Below are 16,620 nucleotides of genomic sequence, written 5' to 3' on the forward strand. Positions count from 1 at the left end.
AAAAAGGAGATGCAAACATGGTCAGCTGAAAGCATTTTGCAAAAAACAATTCTTGGTGTTTGTGTTTTGAGTGGTGTGGAGAGAGCTTGGAGTATGGAAAGTGAAGGGAAGCAAAGTGGGTTAAAGTGAGCATAAATGGCAGTTGGGGTGGAAATGGTGCTAATTGACACCATTAGCTGGATGGAACAGGTCTAGGATATTACTAGGCTTAATCACAACCTTCCTAGACTTCAGCTTGCTGTGAATTCACTGATCCTCAAATACTCTCCCACATTTAAACTATTTGAACACATATCTTAGTATGCTACACTTGCATGGTGTTTTTAAGAGTGAATGATACCAATTCAGGATAAAATGTCTAGTATGGAAGCAGATCGGATTAGCCTGAGTGAGGATGACACACTCAACTCTTAGTACAGTGGTACCTCGGGTTAAAAACTTAATTCATTCCGGAGGTCCGTTCTTAACCTGAAACTGTTCTTAACCTGAAGCACCACTTTAGCTAATGGGGCCTCCTGCTGCTGCCGCGCCACCAGAGCCCGATTTCTGTTCTTATCCTGAAGCAAAGTTCTTAACCTGAAGCACTATTTCTGGGTTAGCAGAGTGTGTAACCTGAAGCATATGTAACCTAAGGTACCACTGTACTATAATATTTTGCATTTTATTTAGTAGGGTAGTTAAATTGTTGTTTTGAATCTTGTCACCTGCCACACATCTCTTTCCTGGCATGGATTGGAAATATAAATGAACGAAACCAGCAAAGGTTTATAGTACTTTAAACACTAACAAAGTGATTTCAGCATAAGCTTTCGTGGACCAGAGACCACTTTCTCAAATGAAGGCAGGGAAACCCCAGTGAGCATTTTCTGAAATCTTAAGACCACCACTACTCACCAGCAGATGTCACTGTTTAACAGTTTGTTGGTATTCCAGTTGTATCACTATTACTTTACATTTTGCCAATATGTGGCTGAGACAAATGTTGTCACCTTGTTTTTTAGCAATATTTCAAAGTGGCTGTGGGATAGCTGGACCTTCCCAGGAATTTGCATTAGGCACCACATAGCACCAGCGGCAGACTTCAACCCCTGATGCCGCCAGCCTCTTCCCTTTGGCATCCTGTTTCTTCCAGCTGCTCACGGAGAAGTCCTTTTGCAGCAAGGTGATGCCAAGTAATGCTTGCTGCCCCTCTCCCAAACGATTTTCAAAATGGCCCGGTGCACTTCTTGCTAGCTTCCACCACCATTAACATATTGCAATATGTCATATATATATGGGGAAGTGCTCGCACATGGTCTATACGCCACCCTGCCTGCTTGTGCATTGACGCAGCTGTGATAAATCTCGAATCTGTGATAAATCTGTGATAAATCTGGATAGGGGCATGTCGCAGGTACAAAAGCATCACCTGACAAATATAGAAAATGGCTGGCTCCTGACTTGATTTCAAGGTCAGCTTTGCAGGGGCGCATCCCGCTTTGCTACGTGGGTCGGTTCCTGTTTCCAGGACAAGTGATTCCCCACCCTCCCCCAATCTTTGCACTTCTAGATTCGCTAATTGATCGGTTTGTAGATTTAAAACATTTGCACATCGCTAGGTATAGATTTCGGAGCAGTGCAACCCCAGGGCAAAGGCAACCTCTGCCCATTAGGTTTGACGGCTAAACAGCTTCAGGTCAAGGGAAAGCATCAGGCGCTGCAGTTCCCGAAAGTTGCACTCTGCACCAGCTCAGAAGCTCTTGGCCTAAGGAGCTAGCATTTTCCCAGTCGAGAAGCGAGCCTGAACCGTGGGACGGGAGGCGCGGCCTCCTTGGCAACGCCTCGCCGGCGGCGGTTGCTAGGGTCGCTGGAACAGGAAGCGCTTCCTAGCGAGATCAGAAGCACTTCCGGGGGCTGAGGCTCGGCTGCAGGTAAGGGATACGCTTTGGTGGGGCAGAAGGAGTAGGGCGAGGCGCCTTAGGGGGCGCCTAGGAGAGCTTTGTGCGGGAATAGGGGGCGGGGGGGGGGAGGTTTCCAGCTCCACGCCTGCGGTGAAAGCGGGTGGGGGAGAAAAGAAAAGCTCTTCTGTTTTTAGGCGATGCCTGCAGCTCGGTGCAAACCGTGCACCAAAACTACGTTTGCATTAAATCGCCCTCAGGTGTCATAGAATGGTAGAGTTGGAGGAACCCTGAGGATCATCTAGTCAGCGCAACCCTCTGCAATGCAGGAAATTGCAGTTGTCCCATAGGATCGAACCTGCACCCTTGGCGTTATCAGACTACGCTCTAACCCACTGAGCTATGTTGTTGTTGTTGTTAATTTATTTATTTCCATCCCTACCTCTTTCTCTTTCCTAACTGCCTTTAAAGTGTCGCTTTCCTTGTCCACAGAATAGCTAGCAATTAGTTTGGTTCTTTCACAGAGGCTGAAAGAGGGGAAGTAGGTCATGAAATGTTATTTTATTGGTTCAGCGTTCTTGCTTTCTTGCTTTTTAAAAGTGTACCCTCTGGAAATGGGGAGTGGGTTTAGGACAGTGGAAGCAAACGTGCTGTTGCACCAGGAGGCACAAGCAAGGCATCAAGAATATTTCCCTTGGAGCCTTTCATGGGATCAGTGGGAGCGTTTTCCAAAATGGGGTTTTCAACTTGACAGCTCTGATAGCAAACAAATGTAGCGTTTGAAGTTGGTGGGAAGGAAGTCACACAGATTTTCCTACTCAGACATTAAAATCATCCTTCTAGCTTAACTTGAAATGAAACTATCCTGCTAGCAGAGAAACACGCACAGGAACATAGAGGTCCTGTCTCATACCAGGTCAGGCTTTTTGCTCATCGTGCCTAGTATATTCTACTCTCAACTGGCGGCAGCTTCCCAGATTGATTATATTTCTGTGCCACTTTTCATTCAAATGAATCTCAAAGCCACTTACAAACAATAAATAGCAATTAAGAAGTAATGTTTGTTCTTTTCGTTGCAAAAGCAGAAGAACGGAAATTGTTGAAGGTGGACTTGTGGACTTGTGCGATGGCTGCTGAGCTAGACTTCTCACCCCCTGAAATCCCAGAGCCTACGTTCATGGAGAACATCCTGCACTATGGCCTTTTCTTTGGTGCCATTTTCCAACTCATCTGCGTACTGGCCATTATCCTTCCCATTCCAAAGACACACAAAATGGTAAGGCGTTCTTATCTGCAGAGCGAAAAAGTGAAATTGCTTGTTCTGCAGCCTGGTAATTTAAGAAGGATATTGAGGAGGGGGGCTACAAAGATGGTGAGGTCCCTGGAGGTCACGTCATATGCAGAAAGGTTGAAGGAGTTGGGTGTGTTTAAAAGGCGATCGGAAAGCCATCTTCAGATATTTGAAAGGGTATTGCACAAGATGGTAGAGCAAATTTGTTTTTATGTTGCCCCAGAGGAAAGGAGATCACAAAAAAACTTAAAATCCGGATTTCTGCTTAGCATTAAGAAAAACTTCCTGATGGCATGAGCTCTTCAACTGAAACAGACTACATTGGAAGATACTTTTTTAAAGCAGAGGATGGAGGTCTACCTATTGGGGATGCTATAGCAACATATTTTCTTCACCAGCAAGGAGTAGGACAAATGGCCTTTGAGATCCCCTCATGTTCTTTGTCCATCCAGTCTCTGATTAAAAATATCTGATTAAGGATTGCCAATACCTTCTGAGGCTCATTGTCTCACTGTCAAGCAGCTCAAAATAAGACTAGCATTTAGTTTAAATCAAATCCAGTTTCCTTTTCATTTGAAGCCATTGGTTCTGTTCCCACCCTCTGGAGCAGTAGAAAACAAATTTTCTCCATCAAATTTGTGACATCCCTTCGAATAGTTGAAAATGGCTACCTTTTGCCTCTTGTCTTGTCTTTAGGTTTTAAAAAAAGATTTTAAAAGGTTATTGAAAGACTACTTTAATCCAACAATAATAAGGCTCACAAGGTTTATGGTTAGATTGGAGATTAATACAAATTCCTGGCTCAGTTGGTTGATGATTACCCAATGCACAGCTGGTGTTGATGGTATTCTGGAGTGTTACTATTATTTACTAAATTTCTATGCTGTACCTTCTTCCAAAGGATCCCAGGGCAGCAAGCAGCAAAGTAATAAAACAGTACAATTAATTTTTTTAAAAAAGGTTTAAAACATTAAAGGTAAAGGGACCCCTGACCATTAGGTCCAGTCGTGACCGACTCTGGGGTTGCAGCGCTCATCTTGCTTTATTGGCTGAGGGAGCCAGCGTACAGTTTCCAGGTCATGTGGCCAGCATGACTAAGCCGCTTCTGGTGAACCAGAGCAGCGCACAGAAACATCGTTTACCTTCCCGCTGGAATGGTACCTATTTATCTACTTGCACTTTGACGTGCTTTCGAATTGCTAGGTGGGCAGGAGCAGGGACCTAGCAATGGGAGCTCACCCTGTCGCGGGGATTTGAACCATTAAGACCATCTAAAAACATTTAAAAACAACCACATACCCTCACATCTGATAATTTCAAGGATGCCAGGAACAGTATCTTTCAGCCACCAAATGCCTAGGTAAATAGGAACATTTTAAAATTCCTCCTGAATGTTAATATGGGAGAGAGAGAGACACCTCACCAGGGAAGGAATTCTACAAACAGGGAACCACCACCAAGAAGGCTCTATCGTGGGTAAGTGCTAGCTGGGCAATACCCAGCAGCAGCAGCTCCAACAGGTGCCCTGTGATTGTTTCAGAAGTGACTACTTGATCCTTCTCTGATCTACTCAATTAATAGATAAAACTGCAAATGGAAGATTCTGGCTTTGAATATAGTTATTCTAACCAGCCTGGACTTAATTTTGCGGGCCTGGTGACGCTTACAGCTGCATCTGTAACCATTGGCAACCTTTGCCCAAAACAGAAGTTTATGCCTCTTTTTCCAGTCTGCTGATGGTCATCCTTTTCCCTGGTGTCCCTTTGGCATGACTCATCTTTTCTGCCTTTCATCTGGTGTTTCATAAATGTAGATATAGTATTACTTTGGGGGAGGGGGGTAATATGTCAGAAAACCAGCTGTGGACCATATGTGTGGCAGCATTTGGACTGTTTTGGGGGGGAGGGCTTGGATGGGAGCTGTTTCATCTTCTGTAGGTAGCCTAAAAATAAACTTTCCGGTACTTAACAGACACATCAGCCCACATTTATCCTGTCTTTGGCCTAGAGAGCTTTCCTCACAGCAAAACAACATACAAAATGGCAAGAGTAGTGTCTACAAAGTGATTGAAATATGTGCCCCGAGCCCCACAGCTTTCACACAGGAATCACCTCTTTTTCCCCATCATCCAGCCCTGCCCCATGCACACCCAAATGATGCACCTGCAGTTTGGCTACCTGTATATATTGCTGCATTGGCAGAACACGTGACTGATTCATACATGCATCACAAAATGTTCGGGAGCTGGGAGAAATCTGGGGGTTGACCTGAAAGGATTCAGCAGTTTTTTCCTATACTATACATTTTAGGATGAAAAAGGACACTTTTGCCATCAAGCATTCTAACTAATCTCTAAAACTGTGCAGGCTGGAATGATTTGAGAACAAAAGCTGGGATTCTTGGAGCATCCAACAGAGCCTAATGTGGTGCACAAGGAAGCCTTGAGGATCACCAGCTTTTACATCCTCTAGATGCAGTGGGTAGCTGAGCTGGTTAGAGCGTAGTGCTGATAACACCAAGGTTGCAGGTTTGATCCCCGTATGGGCCAGCTGCATATTGATGATTCCCAGTACCTCAGGACAGGGTCCCTTCCAACTCTGCAGTTCTATGATTCTAGATCAGATAAAATGGACCATCCTGTTCAGTACAGTGGTACCTCAGGTTAAGTACTTAATTCGTTCTGGAGGTCCGTACTTAACCTGAAACTTCTTAAGCTGAAGCACCACTTTAGCTAATGGGGCCTCCTGCTGCCGCTGTGCCACCAGAGCACAATTTCTGTTCTCATCCTGAAGCAAAGTTCTTAACCTGAAGCACTATTTCTGGGTTAGCGGAGTCTGTAACCTGAAGCGTATGTAACCTGAAGCGTGTGTAACCCGAGGTACCACTGTATTCTGTACTGGACAGTGATCAGAAACCTGAGAGTGATGACCTCCATTGCCTTTAAAGCATAGTGTCACAACAGTCATTATCTCCAGTATCAGAGGCAGTACACTTTTGAATACCATTTTCTGGGGAACACGGGTGGGTGCTGTTGTGCTAATGGCCAGCTTGTGGGCTTCCCATTGGCCTCTGGTTAGCCACTATGGAGCCAAATGTTGATCTACAGCCCTTTGGTCTGATTCAGCAGGGCTTTTCCCATGCTCTTTGTGCTTCTTAAATGGCTTATGTAGGGGACTCTCATGTTCTGTCTTGCTCTTGTGGGAGGAAACTCTTCACTTTGGAGAGCTTAGAAGTTTACATTCTGCAAAATCTCAGCACCGCCTGATGACTGACACATGCGTTGAACATGTTTGTAAAGCTGAAGGTGGGTTCCTTTGGGAAGAAAGGCAACGTATAAATTTAATAAAGAAAAAGAAAGATTGATAAAGCGCATTCATTATAGACCAGGATTGGCTATGGTTCCTTGTTGAGAGTTTGCCATGTGTTTGTTGGAACTAAACCCTACTTTGTTCAATGGGGTGCAGTCTTAGGAGAAGTGCCAAGAGCATTGCATGTGCTGAATGGGTTTTCCTAATTATTTCCAAAAATTGGTTTTACTGCGCAATTGTTTTCAATGCGTTCCCTAAGTATGGTTAGTAAATTATTTAATAAATGAGTTTTACCTCCCTAAAATGGCTGGAGAATTGAATAATTGGATCATTTGAATCAGGGTTGTATTGCAGTGTACATTATTGGGGAAACCAGACATAGAACCCTCTGCAGTACACTGTTGTATTTATTTCTGATTCAAATTATATTGATTCTGAACAATAAGCTAATAGGCAGGCCTGGATGTTCCTTATTTAGGACACCAACTCTGCCTGCTCCAGTCTGTTTCCTATTGCAGGCAACCTCCATACATGTAGGGGAATCAGCTTTTGAAAAGACTCTTTGGATTGAAGATTAGAAGGCAGCAGTCATCTTCTTGCAGCTGCAATGAACTTGGAGTCCCTGAATAATAAATGCCTCCTTCCCCATTTCCCTAGAGTGTTGAACTCTTTTGGCCATCTTCCTGTGGGTGAATCACATCCCTTAGGAAGCAAGCCAAGTCTCCCTTCTTGGAATGCCTCGTGAGTGTGAATTGCAATAGCTCTGTAACTTGAGAAAGATTCAAGCCAAGCTCATTGATGATAAAGATACTATCAAGCTGTTCTCCTCCCCCTGTCTTGTTTGGACCACTTTCTTAGAAACTGGAAGCTACCACAGATCTCTCTGCCATTTTTCTATGGCCTTTCCAGTTGGCACACATGGATTTTGAGACACTCTAGAAGCCTAAAACATATTTAAACCAAAGCTTGGTTAATGAGGGGAAGCAGTCTGTGTGTGGTTTCTTCCAGGAGCCTGGCTCTGTTCCCATGCATTTGTGAGATTCTTCTCTATTCTTTATTCTTCTTTTCTTAACAAGAGGATGATATGTTGGTTCCCATAGCAGAAATGTTTTCTGCGATCTTCTCTCCCAGTCAACAGCAAGACAGTTGATCAATGGGTGAAATGTGTTGTTAACAAATTTTCCAGTTCTTTATTTTAATTTGAGATGAATAAATCTGAAATTACTCTCTACAGTTGCCTATCCAGTTTAAATGTTCATTTGCATTCAGTGTGGTGTAGTGGTTAAGAGCGGTAGTCTCGTAATCTGGGGTACCGGGTTCGCGTCTCCGCTCCTCCACATGCAGCTGCTGGGTGACCTTGGGCCAGTCACACTTCTTTGAAGTCTCTCAGCCCCACTCACCTCACAGAGTGTTTGTTGTGGGGGAGGAAGGGAAAGGAGAATGTTAGCCGCTTTGAGACTCCTTAAAGGGAGTGAAAGGCGGGATATCAAATCCAAACTCTTCTTCTTCTTCTTCTTCTTCTTCTTCTTCTTCTTCTTCTTCTTCTTCTTCTTCTTCTTCTTCTTCTTCTTCTATTTGCTTTGGTGACTTGAATAGCCAGGTTTTGTTTTTTCTATTAAAGATTTGAAATTCCTACACATTGAAACTTACAGAATTGAGCAGTCCTAAGGACGGACATCTGTGCTCACTTACCATGCTAAAGAACTTGCCAAGCCCAAATCTACATGTTTTATTGCCCTCTGTATGTACAGTATATACAGGAATGATCCTTTTATACATAAACAACATGGAGTCCAGCAGCACCTTAAATATGAACATACTTATAATAGCATGAGTGTTTGTGGACTAGAGTCCAGTTTTTGCTACAATAAACTAACACAGCTGTCCCTCCTGTATTTATCACAGAAAGCCCTTTAGGCATGTGCTGTTATGCTGGTATTGACAAAATAGCAAAGATACTTTGGTGTATTACAGGCATGTGCAAAAAAACAAAATCCACCTAGCTGAGATACTACTTTTAACCAGAGATTGCCTGCTACCAGTCCTCTTTTTTCCATAGCTTTTGCCTCCCTGCACCCCAACTCCATATGTGTGTGTGTGTGTGTTTCTGTCTGTCTCTGTCTGTCTCTCTGGGGCACCTCCTTCTCCTTCTCCAGTTCCCTCAAAATCCATAGTGCTAGCATGGTCTTTATTTTCTCTTTTTCTGCATCCTTGGCTGGCTGCTGTCAGTTCACCCTTCCCAGCTCTTTCTTTTCCTACTCACTCAGCTTAAAGAGCTTAGGAGCAAGCATTCCTATTCTGAAAATAAAGGTGTGTTTTTCCATACACAGCTCTATTTAGTAATGCTTGTTAGATATTTAGTAATGCTTGTTAAATATTTCTGTTGCCTCGTGTCCCACCATGACAGCCATGAGATATACCAATAAATAACACAAGAGGGGCTCATAACGCTTTTAGTGTGCTGTCACCCTATGAACAAAATCTCTGTTGACTTTATTTCCCTTAACAAACTTTTAATAGGACACCGAAAACTATGAGACAAAAACTTCAGAAGTGGTAAAGAAACCCAAAGCTGCCACAGCATCGTTGAGCAAGAAACCCAAGAAAGAAACCAAGAAGAAGCGGTAAAACAGCTTAATGATGAAACTTTCAAGACAGGGTTACTATTGACCATTGAGCTTTCTTCAAGACTACATTGATGAAGTACAACTTAAATGTAACACAGTTTTGGGAAAGCTATGCATATTCTTGTTTCTGGTCAAGAGGAAGTATTTCCTAAAATGGCTTGAAGAGTATTGTTTTATCTGATCTGTTGTAAATACATGTATGGTTTACTGGACATACCTACGTAGCATGGAAGATCTTAGCAATTACTGGGGCCCGGAGGGAGCAGTTCATCCCTTTTGTGATGCTCAAGATGCGAAATGCCGGTCCCATGAAATGGGTTTTGGCCCCACAAAATGCATTTCTCCATACTTCAAAAAGACAGAGGGATCATTCACTACAGCTCATTTTGTTTGTCATTGATGAAAGGGATCAGCTCCTACAGCTTCTTATTTTGTATGCCATTGATGTGCTTAATATACCTGATTTTATATCCGAATGGGTGTGTTTTCACGTCATTTTTTTAAAAAAAGACTGCTGCTAATTATCTCCCTGTGAATATAACTTCCCTTGCATAATTTGTTCCCAGCCAGATTAACTGTCTTCCCTCTACTGTTCGTGCCTAATTACATGAGTAAGTCACCTCTCTCATCCCTGCTTTGAGATGTATTTGAGCACTCTCTTTTTTAGGTTCAGGTGGGCTGAATGAATGGGAACTATAACTCATATGCCGCAAATGATGAGTAGTAGTGAAATCTCGCAGTAGAGGTAACTGTAGGGCAGTTCTAAAATTTCCTCTAATATGCAGGTTTCAGTTCTGTTAAGTAACATGGCCTTCGTCACTCCCTTTGATAGCCATACTGAGTTATGATGACAAGTGTAGCCAAAATGGAGCCACTGAGAAACAAAAGATTGCTTGGGCAGTGTGCTTGGGCAAACCTAGGAAAAAAACTCTAGGTGGAAGGACTCAGACCTCCAAACAACCTGCAGAATGGGGGGAGGGGGAAGCAGGAAGGTGGGGAACAGGCTTCTGGAAGAAAATATGCCCTATACTCCTTGCTGTTGTACACCTCTGTCTATGATCACACCAACATAGTGGGCTGCTTTATCCTTTTTTTTTGTTTGTTTGTTTTTTGTTAAACTCTCAAAGCTTTATTTGTTGTTGCACATTTTGGCCAATAGGAATAACGTAGCATTGATTAAAATCACATTTTACTGAAGGTAAATCAAGTGAGTTATGCTGTTGACGGCAAAGCATAATCTTCCAAGTACTGCTTTTCCAAGTAGATATGGCCTCTGCGTATGTGTGTCTTCTTCTTAAGGGAAGATGGCAGCCAGCAGTGCTCCACCAGCTGTCACTGCAGCTGTGGTAGCAGTGGACAGCCCAGCAGCACCGACTGACTGAAGTGCGGCAACAGCGCTCCCAGCTGCTACTCCTCCACCATTGGCGATGGCCGCTGCCGACATCATTTTTGCAGCCAGAGAGCCAGCCACAATTCCAGCTCCAGTGAAGCCTGCTGCTCCCAGTGCTGCTGGGACACCAATCGTGGCCACTGCTGGAGCGCCCACCATGTTGGCTTTAAGAGACCCACGCCTCTCCTCGGAAATCTCGCAGCTTTATCCTTTTTAAAATGTCATTATCTTAGCTGACGTTTCGTGTATTATATTTTCATCCTGTATCAACCAAAGTTTTTGGGACTGATCTAACCACCTTGAAGCATGTGGGTGGTTGTCAGTTCCATTCTGAATTCAGCACTGAGAAAAGCCTAAAAGAGCAAAATTGACATACGGTGGAACCTTGGTTTTCGAACGTAATCATTTCCGGAAGACCGTTCGACTTCCAAAACGTTCAAAAACCGAGGATCAGTGGGTGGTCAGCAAAATCCATTGAAAAAAAATGGAAAGACATGCAGCGGAAGCCATTCGACTTCCAAGGTGCGTTCAAAAATGGAAGCAATTACTTCCGGATTTTCAGCGTTCGGGTTCCGAATTGTTCATCGATGGAGCCGTTCGTGAACATCGATGGAGCCGTTCGTGAATGTATGAACACTCTGAGGTGCAGTTGATACAAGTCCAGTTAGATGCGGTCCTCATATTTTTGACCACGTTTTGGTTCTCTCGCCAGTAATGTACTTGATGGCTACAAACCTTCTGTATTTATTGTCCCTCTGGGAAGAGGCAACCATTTCCATCTTGTCCACTGTAGGGAGTTACTAGGAATTCAGTTGGCTACCCACCCAAAGAGATTAAGGTTGGTTTCTTCTACCTGTGTTTTCTTGTGTATGGGCTTTTCTGAATTGGGTGACAACCTGCTTGAACTTCTCCAGAAAGACTTTGTTATTGTGAATATTAGAACCTCCAGTATTACCTGTTCTGCAGCTTAAAGACTACTTGTAACAAATGAATATCAGAATTTTAGTCTCACTGAAATGGACCATCTGCTGGTGTCATAAAGATAAGTTACCAAAGGTAACTTAGGTAACTCCTGGGTGCTATAAAAGACAGGTCTCTGTTATGGGTCAGTAGCTTTCTGGTATTTTTAGTATTCATGTCTAGCAGCTTCACGTGAATAACACTCACTGTTGCTGTTCCTGGATAATAAGTGCAGGTGGCCAGTTTTACCATTCTTCATTATTAAATGAGGTCATATCACACGTTGCATCCTTAAAGCCACCTCTCTTCGTATAACCCAGGCATGGCCAAACTTGGCCCTCCAGCTGTTTTGGGACTACATCTCCCATCATCCCTAGCTAACAGCACCAGTGGTCAGGGATGATAGGAATTGTAGTCCCAAAACAGCTGGAGGGCAAAGTTTGGCCATGCCTGGTAATCTATAAGTACTACATCATTTTTTTTTCTAGTAATAAGAAGCTCTCCTGCAGCCTAAATACTGCAAGACTGATAAGAAATATTCAGGTGAATGGCAGATTTCCCCCATTGACTCCTCATTTTATTGCCCTTGGAAGTTTCTCTGGCAGTTGAGAGAATTAGCATAATCTATATAGAAATTAGAATTGGCTTTTCTTTCTTTTCTTTTTTTAGGAGTTCTGTCTCCTTACAGTTAATAATGGAAACAATAGAAGGTTCTCACAGGCTCCATTGAATCCAGTTCTCCACACAAAGCACACACAGCTGTATTTATTGCTTTTAGCAAAAGGCCTTTGCAAAATGTATGATACAAGCAGTAGAAATGTATAAAAAAGAAAAGGCTTTTTTTTAAATTATGTCACCAGCATTCATTACCACCACTCCTGCCCAGAACAAAATAGTTCTGTCAGCTAATGTCCTGTGTAGTTAACAGCAATCTTTGTTAAAATACCTTCTCCTTAATTTTCTTCACGGCAATAGCATGGAGGGCTACATACCAGGTCATGTAGTCATGCATGCATGCATGCAAAGCAGAAAAAAATCACATCCAATGGACTCTGGTAAGACAAAATTTTAATTGGAGGTGCAAAAAAGCTGCTATTCGGGGGGGTCAATTTCGTCCAGGGGGTCCGGCACACTTCCTCCGCGCAGCTCTGCTCTTCCCCCCTGGAACCTTTGACTCCAGCAGAGTAAACACAGCAGAAGCAGAAGCAGGAACGTTCTGTCGTGTGGTGGCAATAACTCAGGCTGACACGCAGCTCTCCTTATCTTAAAGTCTTTATTGCTGTACAAATCAACACATCGTAAATCTTCCCGGTGAGACGCAGCTCATGTTGCTCCTTTCTCCATGGAGCCTAACACGCAGACTGAAAGCACACGGAGAAATCCACGCCCCTTCCGTGTTCTCTGCCCGCCCTCAGAATGTGAGGCGTCATCACTCAGAACTCTTAACCCTGTAAGTTCTGAGCCCCCTCAACACCCCCTCTCGAATCACATTCTGAGAGGACTTCTGAGTGTTCAACACCTTCCCCATTGCCTTCCGCCTCTTCCTGGCATCGTTGTTAGGCACCTGTTGAACCTCACAAACCTCAGGTTCGCACTGTGCGAAACCAACCCACGCATTTGTGACCTGAAACCTCTCAGGTGGAATTCCCTTTGTTGCCCTTGAAGACCGCCTGGGCACAAACTGGGGTTCTTCTCCTGACCCACTGGGGCCAGCATGTGCGTCTTCCTCATCAGAAGACTCCCCCTCTGACTTGACACGTCTGTGAGCTTTCTCCATTATGCGCACAGGAGATGAGGGCTCACTCTTGGACACTCCCTTAACAACCTGTGGAGACGCCCTACTCTGTTCAGGGACCTGGTCTCCACCAGCAGGTTCAGGCTCTGGCTCTCTTTCCTCCTCAGAGTCAGACAGACAATCTGAGTGAACGTCAGAGCGCACTTTGCGCCTAGCCCAGCCATCCTGCTCAAAGAACTCAGCCTGTTTACTGACCAGAAGCTTGGTCTGATCACCTTCTGGGTATGCGAATCTCCACCCCTTGGTCGCGGGTTCATACCCACAGAAGATCATTTCCTGGTACTTTGGACCACCTTCTTGCTGCAACCACTTTGGTACAGGCACCATGGCCCTGCAACCAAAAGTGCGAAAGAAATGCACAAGCGGCTTCTGCCGATGAAGCAGGAAATACGGGGTGTCACCTACCACTGCATTGTAGCACCTGTTCATCGAGAAATTGGCCGTTTTTACCGCCTCCCCCCAAAAACTGTGAGGCAAACCAGAGTCATCCAGTAGAATCTCGGATGCTCGGACCAGAGCTTTACTCCTCAGCTCTGCCACGCCACTCTTCTGAGGAGAAGTCACCTTGTGACGTATCCCCCTCTGGCGAAAGAAACCCTTTAGAGCAGACCCAGTGACCTCAGAACCACGGTCAAACTGGAAACCTTGCACCTTGGTGGAGAACCTCTGTTCCACCTCTGCAACCCAATCTTTGATCAGTTGCGCTGCTTCCTCCTTCGTTCTCAGCGTGAACGCCCATGAGTTCTGCGTAAAATCATCTGTCAGCACCATCAGCCACTTGGCCTTGCCCAGACTTGGCTGTGGCATACCTATAAGGTCTGCATGCACAAGCTCAAAAGGCCTAGTGGTCACTCTCTCCACACTGGGATGGCTAAATCCCTTGTTTCTGGCTTTCCTGCAAGCCTTGCAATTCAAAGGTTTACCACATTCTTTTACCTTGCAACCTTTGGTGCACTCTGATAACATCTGGACGTCCTCACAGGACCCATGTGACATCCTCTTGTGCCACACGCAAGCACACGACACATGAGTGTGGTCAGTGGCTTTCCCCTCACCCTCGAGAGGTGATTCCAGAACAAAGAGGTTGTTCTGATTTTTTCCAACACGTACCAGTTGCTCTCCACCTCTGGAAATGGTGCAAACATTTTTTTCAAAACTCACAGAATATCCCTCCTGTAAAAGAGAAGGTACAGACAGCAAGCAATGCTTTATCTCAGGGAGAACATAAACCTTCAATTCAGCCTGTAAAAAAGAGACAAACAAGTTAGAAATATGGGTTACACGGCCCTGTGCACCTGTAGCAAATCTAACAGTTTTCTCAGTTGAAACAGCTTTGCAGTTCCACATTTGTCCATCAGGTGGCGCTGTTACCAAATGGGCATTCGCAGCTGAGTCAACAACCCAACGTAGGACCCTCCCCCCACCGGAGTTGTCCTTCTTTGTTGCCTTAGCAACTGACTTCCTGCTCCTCCCGACCTTGGAGCTCTCGCAGCAGGTGGTGTTATCCAAAACCGCCATCGAAGCAGACAGTTGAAAAACGCTTTCTTCCCCTTCCGGCCGACCCTGGGACTTTCCACGCTGGCCTCTTCTCCCGGGCTGGTTCCCATGGGAAACGACCTTGGGCGCATCCTGCCTTGGCTCTCTCGCTCTCTGTGGGCAGTTGCGACGCAGGTGTTCAGCCGAGGCACAAACAAAACATCGCCTAGTGCCTTTGGTCTTCTCTGCCCTCCCAACCTCTCCAGCAGCAATCCTCCTCGAGGCTTTTCTGCCGTTGGGAAAATGGCTTTTGGCTTCTGCTGTGGTTTCTCTGCAAACCCCTCTCAGCTCCTGCCAAACAGCCTGGGCACTCTCAAGACCCTTGGACTGGCCTTCCTGGCCTGCACCCCCAAACTTGGGTGCAGAGCCTCCAGAGGAACAGCTTGCCTCTGCTTTCCTCTTCCCAGCTTCCAGCAGCTTTCCAGCATGCAGCTCATACGTAGGGGCATTCCGGCAGCCCTCCAACACAGTCCCAGCCCCCTCTGGGCCTTCTGGGCGTTCCCCAGCTTCTGTGCAGCATCTGGCCCCCTCTGGGCCTCCAGCCCCCTCTGGGCGTCTTGGGCATGGTGCTTCCTCAGAGCAATTCTCAGCCCCCTCCAGCCTTTCAAAAGGGACGGAGTACGATTCATGGCTGTCTGCCATCTCTCCCCCGGGGCCCGGCCTACTCACGATACAGTAGCACCTCCCGGTCCGGCAGATCCTTCCCAGCGAGCTCCCTTCGCTCCAGCTGGCTCCGGCTACTCCTTAGCTGGCCTTTGGCTGCTGGCCTCTTTGCCTGCAGTCTCCCTTTCCCAGCGTCTCATCAGCTGGCCTCCTCACACGCACGAACGTTGCTTATCTTTATTGCTGATCTCCCATAACCTATTCGGGGGGGTCAATTTCGTCCAGGGGGTCCGGCACACTTCCTCCGCGCAGCTCTGCTCTTCCCCCCTGGAACCTTTGACTCCAGCAGAGTAAACACAGCAGAAGCAGAAGCAGGAACGTTCTGTCGTGTGGTGGCAATAACTCAGGCTGACACGCAGCTCTCCTTATCTTAAAGTCTTTATTGCTGTACAAATCAACACATCGTAAATCTTCCCGGTGAGACGCAGCTCATGTTGCTCCTTTCTCCATGGAGCCTAACACGCAGACTGAAAGCACACGGAGAAATCCACGCCCCTTCCGTGTTCTCTGCCCGCCCTCAGAATGTGAGGCGTCATCACTCAGAACTCTTAACCCTGTAAGTTCTGAGCCCCCTCAACAGATTAAACATGAGCTGTCATAAAATGTATTGGGTAAGAGCCTGAGGTTCAGTTTAATCCCCGACACTAATACGCTGGAGGGCTGGAATTTACCATCTTCATGTTGTACCTAACTCCTGTCCTCCCATCTTTGAAGAGAATATTAAGACTATACATGCCTGCTCAGAAGTAAGTCCCATTAAGTTCAATGGGGCTCACTCTCAGGTAAGTGGGTCTGGGATTGCAGCCTAATTTAAATTCTTTCTCATGGGGAGATTCTTCTCCGAGAGGAGGGAGCAATAATTAAAATGCTGCTTGAGCCCAGTTGCGCTGCTGCGTTCCTTCCAACTCATTTTCACCAGGCCTACTTGGGAGGTTCCCAGAGGATAATGCCCCAGATTCCTGCAGCAAATTCTCTCTCCAGGACTCCCATTTTCTCCCTCTCAGTAATATGCAGGTAGGTTGTGTTGTGTTAACAGAAAACATATTTGCATATTGTAGGGTGGGGGTGGGTTTCCCCCTTCTTTTTCCTCCTTCCCCACCCTCCCTTTGCAACACATCACTGCAAATCAGCCGCTCTTCATTATGACCTAGCTACATTTATTGTCCCTTCGAG

The 16,620-nt window shown here is 45.5% G+C and overlaps 2 protein-coding genes across 5 annotated transcripts; one reads left to right on the forward strand and one right to left on the reverse strand.

The window, feature by feature from the left end:
* The first annotated feature begins 1,831 nt into the window (after positions 1-1,831).
* On the forward strand, positions 1,832-9,579 carry MANBAL (mannosidase beta like). Of its 4 annotated transcripts, none has more exons than XM_053394077.1 (3): positions 1,832-1,910; positions 2,960-3,153; positions 8,997-9,579. In XM_053394077.1, the coding sequence occupies exons 2-3, from the start codon at positions 3,004-3,006 to the stop codon at positions 9,102-9,104; spliced, it is 258 nt and encodes an 85-aa protein (XP_053250052.1). In that variant the 5' UTR covers positions 1,832-1,910; positions 2,960-3,003; the 3' UTR covers positions 9,105-9,579. The 4 variants fall into 4 exon arrangements, with proteins under 4 accessions (XP_053250052.1, XP_053250053.1, XP_053250054.1 ...); XM_053394078.1 differs by having other exon boundaries at positions 1,850-1,910; positions 2,963-3,153; XM_053394079.1 differs by lacking the exon at positions 1,832-1,910 and adding an exon at positions 2,057-2,137.
* A 737-nt stretch (positions 9,580-10,316) lies between these two features.
* LOC128415137 (interferon alpha-inducible protein 27-like protein 2A) lies at positions 10,317-10,678 on the reverse strand. Its single transcript, XM_053391000.1, has one exon. The coding sequence runs from the start codon at positions 10,650-10,652 to the stop codon at positions 10,398-10,400; it is 255 nt and encodes an 84-aa protein (XP_053246975.1). The 5' UTR covers positions 10,653-10,678; the 3' UTR covers positions 10,317-10,397.
* Positions 10,679-16,620: the final 5,942 nt, after the last annotated feature.

The sequence above is a fragment of the Podarcis raffonei genome, chromosome 6 (assembly GCF_027172205.1).
Source record: "Podarcis raffonei isolate rPodRaf1 chromosome 6, rPodRaf1.pri, whole genome shotgun sequence".
Lineage (NCBI taxonomy): Eukaryota > Metazoa > Chordata > Lepidosauria > Squamata > Lacertidae > Podarcis > Podarcis raffonei.

Bases quoted from the DNA above. Each gene is read 5' to 3' on its own strand.
- MANBAL (XM_053394076.1), top strand. From the start codon at position 2,935: ATGTTTGTTCTTTTCGTTGCAAAAGCAGAAGAACGGAAATTGTTGAAG. The intron at 3,154-8,996 runs GTAAGGCGTTCT...AACTTTTAATAG, and splicing joins TTCCAAAGACACACAAAATG to GACACCGAAAACTATGAGAC.
- LOC128415137 (XM_053391000.1), bottom strand. From the start codon at position 10,652: ATGGTGGGCGCTCCAGCAGTGGCCACGATTGGTGTCCCAGCAGCACTG.